Raw genomic sequence first — 17230 nt, 5'->3', positions numbered from 1 at the left:
GCGGCCCCGCCGCCCCCCCCCCACCCCGCTGCCAAGCGGCGCTTCCTGCGGCGCAGACACGCGTGGGAGCGCGGACGGTGCTTTATTTCCATAGAGCAACACGCGGAGGAACAGGCACGCACCCCAGGGACCCTCCATGGCCCCCGCCCTCGGGGGTCTCCCCCCTTGCATGCGAGCCCATGGCCGTGGTGTGGCTCAGACACCCACCCTGTGGTCCCCGAGGATTCCCCACCCACCGGAGCTGCGCCAGCGCCGCCCCACAGGACTGAACTGCAGAGCTTCAGCACCTCACGGAGCCCACCTATCCCCACTCATTTCTTCTTCTTCTCCTGCGTGCTAGTGAACCAGGAGTCCAGCAGCTTCTTACTGTAGTAGAGTTGCCAGCCATGCACCTGCGCAGCCACCACCACCACCAGGTACATGACAGAGACGGCCGAGAAGCCGAAGATGAAGCGGTAAGCTTTGCCGTGGCGGTACAGCTGCTGCGCCATGGGGAACATCTCCATGGCCCCGTAGATGAGGGGAGCCATGGAGAAGAGGCCGGTGCTGATCATGGAGAGTACCAGGTAGCTGATGTTGTTGCGGGGGAAGGACAGGAGGCCCAGGAGGGAGGGCAGAATGCTGAGCAGGTACGGATACTCCCACTGGTAGGGCATGGCCACCTGGTCGTGGGGCAGCAGCTTGAGGTGCCCCACGACCATCTGGGCCAGGAGCAGCAGCCAGATGACCACATGCGTGTAGATCAGCTTCTTGATCTCCGACTTGAGGGTCACGCTGGGGAGAGAGTGTGGGGCCGTCAGGGCCTGCTGAGGTCGCGTGTCCCCTCCGGCGTCCCGGGGAAGGGGACACCTACCTCATCTGGTAGTGCGAGGCCACGCGCTCCCGGTGCTGGAAGTCGCTGCCATCGGTGCCGGCGGCGCGGGGACCCCCGCGGGAGGCCATGGTGCTGTCCTGGGGAGGCACAGTGTCAGGCGGGGCCGCCCTCCCTGCCCGCCCCCCCAGCGCAGCCCCGGCACCAGCCCCCCGGGCCTCCCTCCCCGTGACTGCCCGGCCCTCCGGGACATCTCTGCGGTGTCTCGCCCCCCCCCCCGCCCGCCGCTCCCCGCCGTGCCGCACCTGCGGGCGGGACCCTCTGCCCGCGCTTCCGCTGCTCTATGGCCGCGGCCGCCGGCTCCGGATGCCGGGGGTGTCGCTCGGCGCAGGCGCGGCGGTGCCGCCATGGCGGGGACCGGGAGCGCCGCCGCCGCCGCCGCGCGCGGGCTGGCGCGGGTGGGAGCGGGAGCGCGCACCGCGGGGTCAGCGGGGCCCGGAGCCGCGCGGGGGGGGAGGCCGTACATGGGGTGCGGGGGGGGGAGGGTGTGTGTACATGGGGTGCACGCCCATGGGTGTGCTGGCACCTGGAGATGCGCACGCGTGGGTACAGAGGGGTTACGAGGTTGGGGTTATGGGGGGGGGGGTTTGGGATCGGGGACACACCTATGGGGTTTCAGATGTGTGAGCGCAGAGGGGCTGGAGAAGCATGAGGGTGCGGGGACACGCGTGGAAAGGAGGGAGGATAATGGTGGGTGAGGTTTATGGACACGCAGAGTGGGATGCAGGGTACTGAGGGAAGTGGCTGAGGGACGTCCCACCCGTGTCCCTCTGCCCACTCCATCCCCTGCAGGTGGAGGCGGCTGCTGGGCCCCGAGGAGACACTGAGGCTGTTGGAGGGCTCCGTGGTGCACCGGGAAGGTACCTGCGACAGGGGAGGATGGGGGGCAAGGGAGACAGTGAGGGCGGTATATCCTGACCAAACTTCCCCTCACCAGGAGCCCTGCTGGCGCTGAACAAGCCCCCAGGCCTCCCCGTCCTGGGTGAGTACGGGACAGGAATGGGGGGTCGGTGGGGGTACCTATGTGGGGGGCTCAGCGGGTGCTGACCCACCAACATCTCGCCAGGGCGCCCTGGGGACCTGAGCCTGGATGCACTGCTGCCAGCACTGAGACAACGCCTGGGCCTCGCTCCTGAGCTCCACGTAGTGAAGGCTCCTGCCAGGTATGGTAGGAGGTTCCAGGCTGGAGGTCCTGGGGTGGAGCAGGGGCTGCCTTTCCTCCTCCAAGGCTCAGAGCAGCCATGTCCCACAGGGTGTATTCTGGCCTTGTCCTCCTGTCCAGCTGCTACCACACCACTAAGAAGCTCCAGCAGTTCTTCACCAATGCTCGCTTGAGAGGCCAGTACCCTGCCACATATCGGTGAGTCCTTGGGACCCTGCCATGCTGGCATGGGGGTCCTGTCCCCTTCTCACCACCTTACTCTGCAGTGCCATCACCGTGGGAATCCCAGCGGAGGTGGAGGGTGAGATCCGCACGGGGCTATGCTGGCAGCAGCATGGGGACAGAGCCATGGTAAGGGGGTGCCATCGGCCTGAGGGTACAGGGGGTACCCCAGGGAGTGCTGAGGGCTGTGTTCTGCAGGTGGTGCCAGTGCCGGCCCCAGGACGCCGCAGTCTGGCCAGGAAGGATGTGAAGAGCACCCTGACACGATACCGGGTGCTGGGCACTGTGGGGGGCTGTGCCCTCCTCCAGCTCCAGCCTAGGACGGGTGAGCTGTCCCCCAACACCTCCACCACCCCAGCCATGCTTCCTGACCCCTGCAATCTCTCCTTCCCACTGTTCCTTCCCAGCCTTCCCAGAACAGCTCCAGGTGCACCTGACACTGCTGCTGTGCCCGGCCCTGGGCGACCACAAGCACTCTTCCCGTGTGGGCAGGGTGCTGGGAGTGCCCTTTCTGACCCCTGAGACCGCCCCAACCCGCACACAGGTATGTGGTCAGTGTGAATGCTGGGTGGGGCATTCAGCACAGCCCTCAGCACTCCTGCTAAGCTGCCCACCCACATTGCAGGTGCTGGACGAGGAGTTGCTGTCCCGGCTGGGCCTTTCTCCACAGCAGCTCCATCACCTCCCACTCCACATCCACCTGCAGGAGCTGGTGTTGCCTGAGGGCCCCCTCTGTGCCCCCCCACCACCCCACTTCCTGCACACTCTGCGCTGCCTGGGGCTGCCTGAGCACTAGGAGCCCTAGTGCTGCAGGGGGACACCCACTCCACCCTTTTGCTCTCTGCCACCCCATTAAAATCCCCCCGGCTGCCTGGGTAGCTCAGCGCTCAGTTCTTTTCTTGGCACAGAGGATGCATTTTTCCTGGCTGTGCCTCTGGCATTACTGGGGGCATCAGCCCTGCCACCAGTCTCTGCCTGCCCTGGTTCCAGGTACTAGGATGCAGCAGCATCTCCACCCACCACAGTTTTGTCTGGTGGGGGCAGCCACAGGCAGGAGCAAAGCTTTTCCTGCCTGCCTTCTGCCCTGGCAGCCCCAGTTCCCACCTGCAGCCTCATCCCAGGGGCAATCCTAGCCCTCCCCACAACTCTTACATACAGAAGGTTTGACCCCGGCTCCTTATCACAGAATTATTTTAAAACGTGCATGGGGGAGGAGGTGGGTTCCACGACACAGCAGTGGGGGCTCTTTGGGATGAGAGGTAGCCGGGTACTGTGGTGTTGGCCCAGCAAGGACAGACAGGGTGTTGTCCTCTCCTGGGGGTGTCTCAGTGTCCCAGGTCTTCTGCCTCCCGCTGGGAGCTGCTGTGTGCTTCTGCTTCAGGCAGAAGCTCCTGGTGCTCTGCGCAGACAGAGGTTGTCTCAAGGGCTTGGCAGGAGGGAAGCAGCGGGCACAGCCCTGGCATGGCCCGTGGTTGCTGGGGGTTCCTCGGGGTGGTGGCACAGGCACCCAGCTCAGGGGACAGCCATTGATCCGGGGCTGTGCAGCCTGGGGCTGCCCAGGCAGGCGACTGAGCCATGGCAGCCGCTGGCCCCCAGCAGAGGAGGCCCAAGCCTTTGGCGGTGCTGGGGGGTCAGAGCTGGGGAGAGGGCTGTGGCTCCATTGCTCCAGAGAAGGCAGATTCCCTATTGATGCTCTGGGCTGGGGCACCTGGGTGGTTCTGCCCCCTGGGGACACAGGCAGCTTGGAGGCACTGGGCACCTTGGTGGGAGATCGATGCTCAGCTCTCTGGTGCGCCTGGGTGGTTCTGACCCTTGTTGACATGGGGAACTTGGGGGCACAAGGCAGAGTGGTGAGGAACTGATGCTGTGTTCTCTTGGGTACATGGGCGGCTCTGGCCCCTGGGGACACCGGGTGCTGGAGAACATTGGCTACAGCAGTAGGGGGCTTGTCCTGGGCTTGCTGCTGTGCTGGCTGGGGCTTCTTCAGGGAACAGCCTTTGACCATCAGCTTCACATGCGCTGACAGAGGCTTGGGCACAGCTGCCTGCAGGGAGACAGCAGGGAGTGGGGGCTTGAGGTGCCTGGAGGGTGTCTGCCCCCCATCCCCCCAGCCTACCTCCTTGTAGATGAGCTCAAATGCTCCAATGGAACAGGTGGGGTTGTTCTTGCGGTCAAGCACAAGGCGCAGTATGTCCCGCTGGACGTTGGCACAGAGCCGTCGGGTCACTGCTGAGGAGGGTCTCATGGTGGGGCAGGAGTTGATCTCTAGCAGCCAGGGCTGGCAGTCCTCCCCAACAAGAAAGTCAGCCCCATAGAGCTCGAAGCTGCCCTTGCGGAAGCCCACCTGGTCCTGGGCACTGCGCAGGGCATTCAGGATCGCCGCCTTCATGCCAGGCACCATCACCCGGTGCCAAGCATCTGCTTGCCCCAGCTGTTCCAGGTATTCCTGGAACTGCTTGTTTGACCAGATCTTGTCAGGGGGCACACGGGGGTCCTGGTCTGGTGATGTCTTGTACCACTTCTGGACGGAGACATTGCAGAGGTGCCTGGCACTGAGGCAGGGAGAGTGGGGCTGGGTCAGGGGGTGCTAGGGTGCTGGGGTGTGGGGAGCTGGGGTGGGGAGCACTCACCGCTCCAGGTGACACAGGGAAAAGGGCCAGGAGCAGAAGCGCAGGTAGCAGTCTCGGTAGAACCAGACAGTCAGTGGCTTCCAGTCAGTCACAACAAACCATTGACGGATGTCGAATTTGGTGCCAAAGATGGTCAGCAGCCGCTCCACATACTTCTGCACCACCCACCTGCCCACCTGCACCGAGGGTGCTGTGAAGCCCCGTGCCAGCTGCAGTACCTCTTCCAGCCGCGTCGTGCAGACAATGCCTGGGGAACACATTGATGGTGGGACCCCTCCTAAGTGGGGAGCTTCTGTGTGCTCCCTGCTTCCCCCAGCCTTACCCCTGCCTTGGGATTCTGCACCAGGCTTGAGGATCCAGACGTTGAGCTTGCCCTCCATGCCAAGCTGGGGCAGCTGCTCTGCCAGGTGCCGCAGAAGGTTCTGGCACTGCTTCTGCTGCTGCCTGGTCAGCACCAGCCCTGCCCCCTCACTGTGGGGGGGATGGGGGCCTCAGCATCAGCCCTGCCATGGTGCCCCTCATCCCCCCCATCCCACTAAGCACTCACTGTGCCACATGGTAGTATTCCTGCAGGAAGCGGTCCCAGTTGATGCATGTCCTGCAGGGGGACGGGGTGCCCCTGTCAATGTCGTGGTGTCGCAGAACACCCAGGTGCTGCTTACAGACCTCCAAGGCCTCCTCCACCAGCTCAGGGTACAGGGGGGAGCCTGCCGGTGCTGTGGAATGCTTGGGGTGAGAGACACGACTCCCATGCCAGCCTTAGGGCCAGAGACTCCCTGTAGGATGGGTGGCTTTGGGTGCATGGGGATGGGGTGGGGAGCAGAGCACCCATAAGGTGGGCTAATAGGAGGGAGTGGGGGATCCCAGGCCACAGCCATGAGCAGAGGCTGTGCCTCCAAGCTCAGCCATCAGATGTCCCTAACTCTGAAATCCCTGCCATCACCTCCAGGCCCAGCTCCATGTACACACCTGCCCTCTTGGCAGAGTTTGGGACCTGCTTAGTCCTCACCGGCCTGTCCCCAGCCTCCTCCAGGGCCAGTTTGAGCAGGCTGCGTGCTGCTGTCAAGCGGAAATCCTCTGCAAGAGGGAGGCATCATCCCCAGCCAGTCCTGCACAGGACATCGGAGGAGTGGGAGCATAAGGAGGGACAGGAGGGCAACAGCCTTCGGCTCACCAATGAAAGCTTCTTGCTCGTCCGTGGTCCCCAGCCGGTAGCACCGGGGGAAGAAGGTGTTGGGGTCGGCTTGCTCAATCCACGGCAGGTTTTGTAGGCTGAGGCACAGTCCCTCCTGTTTAGAGGAGGTTGTCAGTCCCTACTAGACCCCATCCCCCTCCCCAAGGGCTCCAGCCTCCCACCTTGGTGGTGAATGCATCCACCCGGGCATAGTGGTTCACCACGTGGTCCTGCTGCAGCAGCTCACGGTCAGTGGCCTCGAGGAAGTTGGTCCAGATGAAATTTGGCAACCGGTCCCGCACCAGGTAGGACTGGCAGAGGGAGGAAGCCATGGTGGGACACAGAGCCCCCATCCTACCCTCATTCCCTGTCCGAGGCTGTGCCCGCACCTGGGGGTCCCAGGGGAAGGGTGCTGGGGGCAGTGGCAGAGCTCAGCCCCAGCCCTCTCAGCTAACCATGAGGTCATGGATGCCATTGGGGTCCTCATCACACTGCTCTTCCTCCTTCTCTTCCTCCTCCTCAGCAGGTGGCCATGCGTAGTGCAGGGGGTCTGTGGTCCCCAGAAAAGGCTGTGTCCCACCACATGGGTTCAGCAGTGCCTCCCCCTGCCCACCACCACCATTATGTGGCCTCGTCTTCAGCCGCTGCTTGTTTTGGTCACCACGATGCTGCTCCAGCTGCCTGCCCATGCTGGGGAGCTTCCTCTCCACCCAGCCCCGGGCTCGCAGCAGGTGGCGGATGATGGGGTAGGGGCCCTGCACCACGAAGATCTTCTTCTCCTGTACAGAGATCATGGGCTCAGCCTGCCCCAGTCCTGGTTCCTCTGGCTCAGCTCTCCTGAGCCAGAAATGCAATAAATGCAAGCATGTGGCATTTGAGGGGTGTGAAATCAGGTCCCTCACCTTAATGGCCATCTCCACGTGCAGCTTGGCCTTCTTGAGCTGCTCAAGGCTAAGCGAGTGCTGGCAGCCAACCTGGCGGCTGGTGGTGGTGGCTGCAGAGTGCCCTGTGAGGACAGCCCTGTCTCAGCCCACTGTCCCCATGTCCCCAGTCCCACAGCGCAGGCAAGGAGAGGTAGAAAGCACTGACCTGCCTGCCTCTGCCTGACTGAGCTTTGGGGCCCTAAAAGGGCAGCCTCTGACTTGCTGAGCCTTGTGCCAGTGTCCCAACGGCACTGCACAGTCCCAGAGTGCCCCACTGTGCCCTTGTCCCCAGCCTGCTGGGCCGTGGGGTGGCTGGAGTGTACCCTGCTCAAGTGCTGTCCCTGGCTGGGGGGCTGCGTCCCTACAGTGCTGCTCTGTGTGTCACATTGTCCCATGGTAGCCTGAGGGTGAGGGCAGCTGTGGGTGGCTCTTCCTCCGCTGTGCCAAGTGGGGTGTCCTATTCCCCTGTCCTGCTGGGGACTGAAGCAGGCATCCAGCACAGGACATGGCCTCTAAACCCCAGTACCATGGATGTCAGAATGAAGGATGTGGCTCCCCCAACCCCAGCACTGCTGTGATGTCACAGCCCCAGCGCCAGCCACCACAACAGCTCCGCTGCCCGAAAGGGGGCACAAACAGCCACCTATGCCCACAGCCTGCAATCCCCCACTCAAACCTTGCACCCTGCCTGAAATCCTTTTGTGCCTCACACCCCAAGCCCCTTGGTGCCCCCAGGCCAGCTTCAAGTCCTTTCATACTCTCTTGACACCCCCCCATGGCCCCTCACACACCACCAGGGCTGACCCCACTGTTTGCTCTTGCCACACCGTGCCCCTCCAGTTCCATGCCCTGCTCCCATTCCATGCCCTGCTCCCATTCCATGCCCTGTCCCCAGGGCCACAGCACCCCCCCCCATCCCCCAGTGTGGCAAAGAGTGGCAGGAGGGAGGAAACTGAGGCAGTGGATACAGCAAACAAGACCATTTAAAAAACAAGACGAGACAGGGGCAGCAGCCGGGGCCGTGCTGCCGCAAGCGGGGGCTGCTCCCACCCGGCCCAGAGAGGGGCAGGCAGGGCCCGGCCCCGCCCAGTGGTCCTCGAGGAACGGGAGCAGGCACAGGCACAGTGCCCAGCGGGCACAAGCACAGGGGAGCCACGGGGTCCTGCACCACGGCCTAAAACTGGAGAGAAAACACACGGCTGTTAGTCCCTGCTTGTGGTGCTCCGAAAGCCCTCACCACTGTCCTGGCACCCAGGACGGAGGCTGAGGGTGGCCACTGCTCACAGGGATCCATGCTCAGCTTCTCCTGCTGCCTCCCCCACGCACTGCACAACCATCTCAGCACCCACCAAAAGGGTCTCATCCCCCAAGGCTGCTGCTGCCACTGAGCAAGCTCTGGGGGTCTCAAAAGGTGGCACTTCACAAGCAAAGGGGATATAAGGACCTTTGGCATCTTCTCTTCCCTGTCCCCAAGAGGTTCATTGGGTGGGATGTCACCCTGTCCTCACTAATGGGACAGGGGGGCTCTGGGCACAAGGGCCACACTGGCTTTGAGCCCAACACCCCACTCCCAAAATCAGAGACCCCTCCTCCCATTTCAGAGTCTCACATTCTTAAGGAACTCCTCTGCCACGATGCGAGCCCTGGCGTTGACAGAGAGCTTCATCTCACTGATTTCCTTGTCAATCTCCTCCATGAAATGGATGACAAAGTCCACCAGCTTGTGCTTGTACATCTGCTCCGTGTGGAAGTTCGTGATCAAGAAGCTGATATCATAGCCCTGCCCAAGAGAGAAACACCTTAGGGTTTAGCACCCAAACCGCTGCCCATGCAACCTCACATCCCAGTTCTACACTGGGCATCCTCCCAGTGCCAGGAGCAGAGCCAGGAGTTGCTTTACCCCTTCCCTGTCATCTCACCTCCACGGGCTTCCTGCGCAGGATAAAGAAGTTCTCAGCCCTCATCATCATAAAGCGCATAAATTTGTGGCACAAGATCTTCTCAATCTCGTCAGCCTAGAGAGAGAAAAGGGAAGTGAGGCTTCTCCACAGGCTGAGCTGCCAGGCCCCTGCCCAAACCCCCCCTCACCTGCTTCACTGCGATGCTGACGCGCACAGAGTTAATGGAGCCCTCGATGAGGACCTTCTCCTTCTCGTTCCTGCTGATGATCACCGGCTGCAACAGCAGCTCTTTGCTGCTCCTGCGAACAGAGGGAGGGCAGGAGTGACTCAGAGGGAAGCATTTACCGGTGGGAAACAGGGAAGGGGAGCCGCAGGGATCACGGGGATGTGGGGACCTTGCTACAGGATGCTCCCGCCTCCCGAAGATGTTCCTCCTCAGGGCAGACACTCCCTCGGTCCCAAGCTAGATCCCCTTCCTCCTCCCCGCACGTCCCCTGCTCCCTGCAGGCACCGACCCCGTGCCTAAGGGCTAGGGGGGTGCCCAGCGAAAGGCAGGAACGGGCCAGCGGCCCCCAGGGCGGGCAGCCAGGACTCCGCAGGGTTCCCCTGGTGTCCCCTCCCGCCCCCGTACCTGACTTCCACCTCGGGCTTGTTGTGCCGCTCCACCACCTGCGAGGAGAAGTTCTCCAGGCACAGCGCGGCCTGCAGCGTGGCGCGCACCGCGTTCAGGTACGGGCGCAGCGTGGCAGTCTGCGGGGATACGGCGGCGGCGTCAGACCCCCGACGAGAGCCCGGGGCTCGGATCTCGCCCCCTGCCCCAGCCCCCGATCAGCAGCCCGCAGCCCCCCCATCTCGGCTCACTCCGCTGGTCCCGGTTCCGAGCCTCCCCAGCCTCCCCGCTGCCACCGCCCCTCACCGGGCGCCCCCCGCCCTACCATGGTGGCGGCGGCGCTCCGGTCCCGGCAGGCGGAAGTGGCCGATCACCTCTTCCGGGATGCGCGGCACCTCCCACTGCGGCGGGGGGGGGGGGCGGTGGAAGGCTCCCGCCCTACGGCCCGGCCCCCCCGCGGCACGGAGCCGGGTGGCGGCGGCGAGACTTCGCGCAGCTCCCCCCGCGGCCTGCCGCGCTTGGTACGCGCCTGTCAGCGCTTCCATATTAGGGAAGGGAGATGGAGGGCGGGCTGGGCCAATGAGCGGCGGCGCGGGGCGCGGCGCGGCCAATGGGAAGGGGGAGGCGGGGCGCCCGCGGGGCCGGAAGGGGCGCCCGGCCCAGACCCGGCCCCGCGGCCTCCGCTGCGCCCCGGGGCCGGCCCCGCCTCGTCCCCGCAGCGACCCGTGATTCCCCCCCGGGTCCCCGCAGCGCCCCGGTGATCTCCGTCCGGTTCCCCTCGGTGATCCCCCTGCCGGGTTCCTCGGCTCCCCTGTGATCCCCCCCGCCTTGTTCCCTCAGCGGCCCTGTGATTCTCCCCACGTTCCCCTCAGCGCTCCGGTGATCTCCCACCCTGGGTTCCACAGAGCCCCGATGCCCCGCCACCCTCCGTAGCTCCCCACTCCACTCCCTTCCCTCCCGACTTCCCCTGTCCCCGGCTCCCCCGTGCGCCCGTCGGTCCCCCAAAGCCCGCTCGGTGCCCGGTCCCCAGCGCCATGAGCGAGCTGAAGGACTGCCCGCTGCAGTTCCATGACTTCAAGTCGGTGGACCACGTGAAGGTGTGCCCCCGGTACACGGCCGTGCTGGCCCGCTCGGAGGACGATGGCATCGGCATCGAGGAGCTGGACACGCTGCAGCTGGAACTGGAGACGTTGCTGTCTTCTGCCAGCCGCCGCCTCCGCGTCCTGGAGGCCGAGACGCAGGTGCGGGGACCACGTTGGGTCAGGGACGGGCTCTCTGGCTCCTTCCCACCAAGGGGCTGCCTCTGGCCTGCCCCTGCCCAGAACTGGACACAGGACCTTATGAGGCATCACTCTCTTCCAGATCCTGACGGACTGGCAGGATAAGAAGGGCGACCGGCGGTTCCTGAAGCTGAGCAAGGACCACGATGTGGGCACGTCTGTCAAACATGGGAAGCCCAAGAAGCAGAAGCTGGAGGGCAAAGGTGGCCATGGGACTGGGCCTGGGCCTGGCAGGCCCAAGTCCAAGAACCTGCAGCCCAAGATCCAGGAATATGAGTTCCAGGATGATCCCATTGATGTGCCCCGCATCCCCAAAAATGATGCTCCAAACAGGTGTGTGGGTGTTGGGGGGCGTTGGGATCATCTTTCTCCTTCCTTGGAGCACCTGCACAAGGGCTGCTTCTAGCCCGAGAGAAGAGGTGCCACAGGGGGAAAGGGGACATGTGTCACCTTCCATGTGCTCCCCTGTAGCTCCCCCTCAGTTCATCTATCTTCACAGGTTCTGGGCATCAGTGGAGCCGTACTGTGCCGATCTCACCAATGAGGAGGTCAGAGTCCTGGAGGAGCTGCTCAAGCCGCCGGAGGACGAGGCTGAACATTACAAGGTGAAAAGCTCCTGAGCCCCTTCCTCTGCCCTCTCTCCCCATCCCCTCTGGCACTTCACAATGAGCATTCATGCCTGGGATGTTGCCGTGGAACTGGGGAGGTGGAAGGCAAGGCAGAGGCTCCAGGAACTGTGCTGAACCTTGCTTTTGCAGATTCCACCGCTGGGGAAGCATTACTCCCAGCGTTGGGCACAAGAGGACCTGCTGGAGGAGCAGAAGGACGGAGCCCGGGCAGCAGCTGCTGCCGACAAGAAGAAGGGTGTCCTGGGGCCGCTGACTGAGCTGGACACTAAAGGTGCCCCCATCCCACCCTTGCCTTTGCCCAGAGGGGCTGGGAGTGCATGTGCCCAGTGTAGCCAGGCCCAAGAAAGTCTGAGACTGCCCTGCCCCACTGCTCACGTCTGTGCCTTTGGGGTTGCTTTTTTCCTCCCAGACGTTGATGCCCTCCTGAAGAAGTCAGAAGCCCAGCACGAGCAGCCAGAGGATGGGTGTCCCTTTGGTCCCCTGACACAGCGTCTCCTGCAGGCCCTTGTGGAGGTGAGGGGCTCCGATGGGGCCACGCCATGATGGCCTGGCACTGTGGGGCATTGCTGCCAAGACCCAGCACTGTAACCCTTCCCTCGTGCTCCCTTTGCTAGGAGAACATCATATCCCCTGTTGAGGACTCCCCGATCCCTGAGATCACTGGCAAGGACTCAGGAGCTGACGGTGCTGGCACATCTCCCCGCAGCCAGAACAAGCCCTTCAGGTGAGCAGCTGAGGTGAGCCCGGAGCTCAGCACTGCCCGTGGGTGCACTGAGCACGCTGCTGGCTCCCTGCCACTGTGAGTCACAGGGAGCAAAGGGCGTGTGGTGGGCAGCAGCCACTCTCCACCCTGGCAGTGTCCCCCACACCAAGTCACTGGAGGGGCGGATCAAGGAGGAGTTGGTGGCCCAGGGCCTGCTGGAGTCAGAGGACCGTCCGGCCGAGGACTCGGAGGACGAGGTGTTGGCTGAGCTGCGCAAGAGGCAGGCAGAGCTGAAGGCGCTCAGCGCCCACAACCGCACCAAGAAGCACGAACTGCTGCGGTGAGAGCGAGTGGGCAGGGACGGGTGTAGGCAGGGGGCTGCCCAGCAGGGCCTCACACCCCCCTGTGCCCCCCAGGCTGGCCAAGGAGGAGCTGCACCGGCAGGAGCTGCGGCAGCGTGTCCGCATGGCTGACAACGAGGTGATGGACGCATTCCGCAAGATCATGGCTGCCCGGCAGAAGAAGCGCACACCCACCAAAAAGGAGAAGGACCAGGCCTGGAAGACCTTGAAGGAGCGGGAGAGCATCCTCAAGCTGCTGGATGGGTAGCGGGGACCAAGGACCCCCCACTCGGTGTGGACCTCACCTGCAGGGGGTTGCCCTGCCTGAGCCCTGTCACCACGGGGCGGAACTGGCACAGCCTCCCCCATGCCCTGAGTTTGCTTGGACTCCCCACTCGGATGAAGGAGCCCAGCTGCTGTCCCCTCCCTGTGTGGGACTGTCACTGACCCAAGCTGGGTACCCCGTGGAGTTGCAGAGGTCCCGCCCATGAACACCCCGACCCCGGCTGGTGGCTTCCACTCCCATGTCTCCCCTGCACTCCCCGTTACTCGGGTGACATCAGCCAGGTCACTGCAGGGGCCAGATGTGGTGGCTGTGATGGTGCAGTTCCCACGGTCCCCTGTCCCTCTCTGTGATGTGGGGCAGGGGGAGATCGCAGACCTCACGGGTGGACTGGGGGGAGTGGGGAGGGGAAGGGGCTGGAGGGGTGGGGGGCCCGGTGGGCGTGTGGCCGAGCTCTCCATGTACCGGTGGTTTCTATTGCCGCGAGCACGGGCAATAAAGGTAGCCGTGTGCAGGTGATGGTGTGGGGACATCATGGGGACAGCCCTGCCCGGCTGTGGGGGTGGGTCCTGCTGGTGCTTGGCTCAGTCTGGGGAGGAGGGCGAGGAGTGGCGGGGCTGGGTCTGTCCGGCATCTACCCAAGGAACGCCCTCGCATCCCCACAACAGACGGGCGGGGGGAGTGTGTGGGTGCGGCCGCGCCGCGCGTGCCGCCCTCTCCGCGCCTTTCCCGCGTGTCCACGCGCGCCCGCGGTCACGCGTGTCCCCCTCCTTCCCACCGCGGCCGAGCCGCCCCCTCCCATTGGCGGCGCCGCGCGCTGCCCGCCCCTCGCCGTGACGTCAGCGCTGTCCGGCGGCGCCGCGCCGGGAGGAGTCGCCGCTGCTCCGCCGCTGGGCCCGGGGCCGGGGCCGTCGGTAAGGGCGGGGCGGGGCGGGGGCGGCGTGCCCACGCGCGGAGACCGTGCCCACGCGTGACACCGAGTAGCGGCGGCGGAGCCGCGCATCACCCGCGCCACGCAGCTCTGCTCCCACGCGTGTCCCGCCCGGCGCGGCTGTGCCAGCTGGCGGGCGTGGGGAATGGCGGTGGGGATCCCCCCCCATGCACCCACGCGTGTGTCTGGGGCCCTCCCGCTGCCTGCCCGCCCCGCACCCGCCCCATGGGCGGGCATCGGGAGGGTCCCAGCATGTTTCCCCAGTGGGGCAACCTACGGCAAAACTCCTGCGTCGACACAGCTTGTTCCTATCACCCCAGGATGACAACTACCTCCCCATAGCACCCTGTCATCCCCTGTGTCCCCATGCCATCCCAGCACGCTGACAAGCTGTCCCCACTCGTGTCACAGGTGGGAGTGGGTGGCCCCGTAGGGCACCATGCCGCTGGGGCAAGATGGGCTCAGCTGGAAGAAGAGGACCGAGGATATTCAGAGGATCTATGATTTCCGAGATGTCCTGGGCACGTGAGTTGCAGACTGGGGTGGCACACCCGTGACAACCCACTCGTGATGATGGGTCTGGCCCCTCAGGCTTTGCCCACCCTGCCATGTGGAACCAGCTCAAATCCTGGCCCAGGGTGGAACTGGCATATGAGGGGACATGCTGTGGGGCACAGGTGCCACCTCCCTCTGGTGCTGGCTGGTTCCCGGTGCCGTGCTTGAGGGTGCCTGGGGGTGGTCCTCTGGCTGGCAGAGGGGTTCCCAGCGGTGCCCACGGCACCGTAAGGCTCTTAGGCTAGATTAGCAGGTTAATTACGTCAAGGCTTAGGGCCCAGCGCAGCGCAAACACACTGCCTGTCACTCCTGTCATTTCCCCACCTGGGCACTGCCAACAGCTCTGGCTGGCTCCTGGGTGGCCCTGGGTGCTACAGCATGGCACAGCACAGGGCTGCCACAACCCACACGGGGGCTCAGCCCCAACATAGCTCGACCTCAGCAACACCACAGCCTTATCCTGCCTGATATGGGGATGGTGCAGCCACACAGGGAGGGCGGAGGGTGCCAGGCATCCTATTGCTGGCAGGGTCCATGTTCGGCCATCCCAGCGGGCTGCTCCTGCTTGCTTTTCTCCTATAAATAGCTGGACTTTCTGCCTGTCGCCATGGCAATCATGTCAGGGTGGCATTGGCAGCTCCAGCTGGTGGCCCCCGTGCTCTGCTCATCCCTCACCCCCCCCAGGGGGGCCTTCTCCGAGGTGGTCCTGGCAGAGGAGAAGGCGACGCGGAAGCTCGTGGCCATCAAGTGCATTGCCAAGAAGGCACTGGAGGGAAAGGAGACCAGCATTGAGAATGAGATTGCCGTCCTCCACAAGTAGGGGCTGTCCCAGCACCAGGGTGGGGGTCCCACTCTGTGCCCCCCCACATCCAGCACAGCCCCCCACTGCCAGCACTCATTGCCGCATGTTATTGCCAGTGCCCAAAATAGCCAGTGGTGTGTGATGACCTGCGGTGCAGAGCCTGGCTGCTCCCTGTCCCACGGGGGCTGAGGTGGGGGCAGTTGGGTGCCCTCTCACCCCCCTGTGCCTCCCCCTGCAGAATCAAGCACCCCAATATCGTGGCCTTGGATGACATCTACGAGAGTGGCACCCACCTCTACCTCATCATGCAGCTGTGAGTGACATTGGGGGGCTCCAGAGGGGCTGGGGGGGCCATGCTGACGGGTGCTTCCCATCCCCGCAGGGTCTCTGGGGGGGAACTCTTTGATCGCATTGTGGAGAAGGGCTTCTACACCGAGCGGGACGCCAGCGCCCTGATCCGGCAGATCCTCGATGCTGTCAAATACCTGCATGACATGGGTATAGTCCACCGTGACCTGAAGGTGAGCAGTTGAGGGGGGACACACACAGCATATGGTGGTGGTGGCGGGAGGAGACCCCAGTCACCCCTCCCTGTACCCTCCTCTCCTCGCAGCCCGAGAACCTGCTCTATTACAGCATGGATGAGGACTCCAAGATCATGATCAGTGACTTTGGGCTGTCAAAGATTGAGGGCTGTGGCAGCGTCATGTCCACAGCCTGTGGCACCCCTGGCTATGTGGGTGAGTGCCTGCCATGGGCTGCCACCACCCTAGGTGTGGGGTTGGGGTCCCCCCACAGGCTGGGGTCCCCCCTCACCGCTGCCATCCCCCCAGCCCCTGAGGTGCTGGCACAGAAGCCCTACAGCAAAGCAGTGGATTGCTGGTCCATCGGAGTCATCGCCTACATCCTGTATGTATCCCCCCTCCCACTCTCTTCCCCTCCTGGGGGCCTGGCACCTTGGGGCTGCATGGGACCAGCAGCCCCCTCCCCACTGCCCCCTAGGCTCTGCGGCTACCCCCCTTTCTATGATGAGAACGATGCCAAGCTCTTTGAGCAGATCCTGCGGGCTGAGTACGAGTTCGACTCACCCTACTGGGATGATATCTCAGACTCAGGTGAGCTGGAACCACCAGGGCAGTGGGGCCTGTGAGCCTGGCACAGCTTCACAGTACCCGGAGGAATGGTGGACACAGGCACTCAGAGCTGCTCCATGCTCTGTCCCAGCCAAGGACTTTATCCAGCACCTAATGGAGAAGGACCCTGGCAAGCGCTTCACCTGTGAGCAAGCCCTGCAGCATCCCTGGTAAGGGGGAGACCTTTCACTGTCTGTCCCTGTCTCCAGCTCACCCCACAGCAGTCATGGGGTAGGGGGGACCCCTGCTGACCCCTGTCTTGCTCCAGGATTGCCGGGGACACAGCCCTGGACAAGAATATCCACCAGTCAGTGAGTGAGCAGATCAAGAAGAACTTCGCAAAGAGCAAGTGGAAGGTGAGTATAGGGTGCTGGCGGGTGTTAGGGGGTGCAGCAGCCCCTCAGGCATCCCTGACAGACACTGTGGGGTTGGTAGCAAGCTTTCAATGCCACGGCGGTGGTGAGACACATGAGAAAGCTGCAGCTGGGAACCAGCCAGGACGTCCCTGGGCAGATGACTCCCACCAGCCCTGGAGAGCGGCTGGTCAGGGGGACCAGCAATGGTGAGCTCTGAACCTCCTATCCCCATCCCACACCCCTCGGGGCTGCCACCAGGATCTCACCCTGCTCCTCCCTGCAGGGTCAGAGTGTGGGCGCCCACCCACAGGCAGAGCTCAGCATCTCCCACCAGACTGAGCATGGCCCCATGTAGCTGCATCCAAGGGGGCCTGGGGGGGTCCAGCCCCCCATGGGCCGTGTGTGGGGTGGGGGGCTCTGCAGTGCAGGACCAGAGGAGACAGTGTGGAGGCACCGTGCTCAGCTTGCCCTGGGTATGCGGGGCTACCCTCACTGCAGCCTCACAGCAGAGTTCTGCATTGGGGCACGAGTACCCCACAGAGCCCCCCAGCTTGGGGCTGTGTCCTGGGCCCCTTCCCACACCCCCTCCCTCCCTCCACACCTGGCCTGGCACTGTCCCACACCCCCAACCCCAGCATGTTCAAGGACAATTTTCCAAATGGATGTTTCTATTTTATTGCTTGTAATAAAGGCAAAAGGCCAAAGGCGCTTGGCTCAGCTCTGC

The 17230-nt window shown here is 63.9% G+C and overlaps 6 protein-coding genes across 13 annotated transcripts; 3 read left to right on the top strand and 3 right to left on the bottom strand.

Moving 5' to 3' along the window:
• Positions 1 to 50: 50 nt before the first annotated feature.
• JAGN1 (jagunal homolog 1) lies at positions 51 to 1194 on the bottom strand. Its single transcript, XM_069027652.1, has 3 exons — positions 1117 to 1194; positions 854 to 951; positions 51 to 774 (listed from the first exon to the last, which is right to left on the bottom strand). Exons 2-3 carry the CDS (start codon positions 940 to 942, stop codon positions 312 to 314), a joined length of 552 nt encoding a protein of 183 aa, XP_068883753.1. The 5' UTR covers positions 943 to 951; positions 1117 to 1194; the 3' UTR covers positions 51 to 311.
• RPUSD3 (RNA pseudouridine synthase D3) lies at positions 1171 to 3151 on the top strand. Of its 4 annotated transcripts, none has more exons than XM_069027647.1 (9): positions 1171 to 1269; positions 1664 to 1731; positions 1809 to 1853; positions 1938 to 2034; positions 2124 to 2231; positions 2300 to 2384; positions 2454 to 2580; positions 2663 to 2799; positions 2881 to 3151. In XM_069027647.1, the coding sequence occupies exons 1-9, from the start codon at positions 1178 to 1180 to the stop codon at positions 3049 to 3051; spliced, it is 930 nt and encodes a 309-aa protein (XP_068883748.1). In that variant the 5' UTR covers positions 1171 to 1177; the 3' UTR covers positions 3052 to 3151. The 4 variants fall into 4 exon arrangements, with proteins under 4 accessions (XP_068883748.1, XP_068883751.1, XP_068883750.1 ...); XM_069027649.1 differs by having other exon boundaries at positions 1191 to 1295; XM_069027650.1 differs by lacking the exon at positions 1809 to 1853.
• Positions 3152 to 3427: 276 nt separating this feature from the next.
• On the bottom strand, positions 3428 to 7766 carry TTLL3 (tubulin tyrosine ligase like 3). 4 transcript variants are annotated; one of them, XM_069027644.1, is made up of 8 exons: positions 6962 to 7766; positions 6515 to 6838; positions 6242 to 6370; positions 6060 to 6174; positions 5855 to 5962; positions 5433 to 5601; positions 4886 to 5356; positions 3428 to 4807 (listed from the first exon to the last, which is right to left on the bottom strand). In XM_069027644.1, exons 1-8 carry the CDS (start codon positions 6971 to 6973, stop codon positions 3436 to 3438), a joined length of 2700 nt encoding a protein of 899 aa, XP_068883745.1. In that variant the 5' UTR covers positions 6974 to 7766; the 3' UTR covers positions 3428 to 3435. The 4 variants fall into 4 exon arrangements, with proteins under 4 accessions (XP_068883745.1, XP_068883746.1, XP_068883747.1 ...); XM_069027645.1 differs by lacking the exon at positions 6962 to 7766 and having other exon boundaries at positions 3428 to 4299; positions 4372 to 4807; positions 6515 to 6925; XM_069027646.1 differs by lacking the exon at positions 6962 to 7766 and having other exon boundaries at positions 4886 to 5132; positions 5208 to 5356; positions 6515 to 6925.
• A 181-nt stretch (positions 7767 to 7947) lies between these two features.
• On the bottom strand, positions 7948 to 9926 carry ARPC4 (actin related protein 2/3 complex subunit 4). Its single transcript, XM_069027653.1, has 6 exons — positions 9819 to 9926; positions 9515 to 9633; positions 9071 to 9182; positions 8902 to 8997; positions 8592 to 8762; positions 7948 to 8162 (listed from the first exon to the last, which is right to left on the bottom strand). The coding sequence occupies exons 1-6, from the start codon at positions 9819 to 9821 to the stop codon at positions 8157 to 8159; spliced, it is 507 nt and encodes a 168-aa protein (XP_068883754.1). The 5' UTR covers positions 9822 to 9926; the 3' UTR covers positions 7948 to 8156.
• Positions 9927 to 10119: 193 nt separating this feature from the next.
• Positions 10120 to 13246, top strand: TADA3 (transcriptional adaptor 3). Of its 2 annotated transcripts, XM_069028178.1 has the most exons (8): positions 10120 to 10734; positions 10856 to 11106; positions 11273 to 11378; positions 11532 to 11673; positions 11812 to 11915; positions 12017 to 12126; positions 12260 to 12445; positions 12522 to 13246. In XM_069028178.1, the coding sequence occupies exons 1-8, from the start codon at positions 10528 to 10530 to the stop codon at positions 12712 to 12714; spliced, it is 1299 nt and encodes a 432-aa protein (XP_068884279.1). In that variant the 5' UTR covers positions 10120 to 10527; the 3' UTR covers positions 12715 to 13246. The 2 variants fall into 2 exon arrangements, with proteins under 2 accessions (XP_068884279.1, XP_068884278.1); XM_069028177.1 differs by having other exon boundaries at positions 11532 to 11915.
• A 320-nt stretch (positions 13247 to 13566) lies between these two features.
• CAMK1 (calcium/calmodulin dependent protein kinase I) lies at positions 13567 to 17210 on the top strand. Its single transcript, XM_069028004.1, has 12 exons — positions 13567 to 13643; positions 14072 to 14185; positions 14900 to 15031; positions 15256 to 15330; positions 15400 to 15538; positions 15631 to 15757; positions 15851 to 15926; positions 16020 to 16132; positions 16242 to 16320; positions 16419 to 16506; positions 16586 to 16712; positions 16790 to 17210. The coding sequence occupies exons 2-12, from the start codon at positions 14100 to 14102 to the stop codon at positions 16843 to 16845; spliced, it is 1098 nt and encodes a 365-aa protein (XP_068884105.1). The 5' UTR covers positions 13567 to 13643; positions 14072 to 14099; the 3' UTR covers positions 16846 to 17210.
• The last annotated feature ends 20 nt before the right edge of the window (positions 17211 to 17230 follow it).

The sequence above is a fragment of the Aphelocoma coerulescens genome, chromosome 12 (genome assembly GCF_041296385.1).
Source record: "Aphelocoma coerulescens isolate FSJ_1873_10779 chromosome 12, UR_Acoe_1.0, whole genome shotgun sequence".
Lineage (NCBI taxonomy): Eukaryota > Metazoa > Chordata > Aves > Passeriformes > Corvidae > Aphelocoma > Aphelocoma coerulescens.
This window is presented reverse-complemented; position numbering and strand designations above follow the sequence as displayed.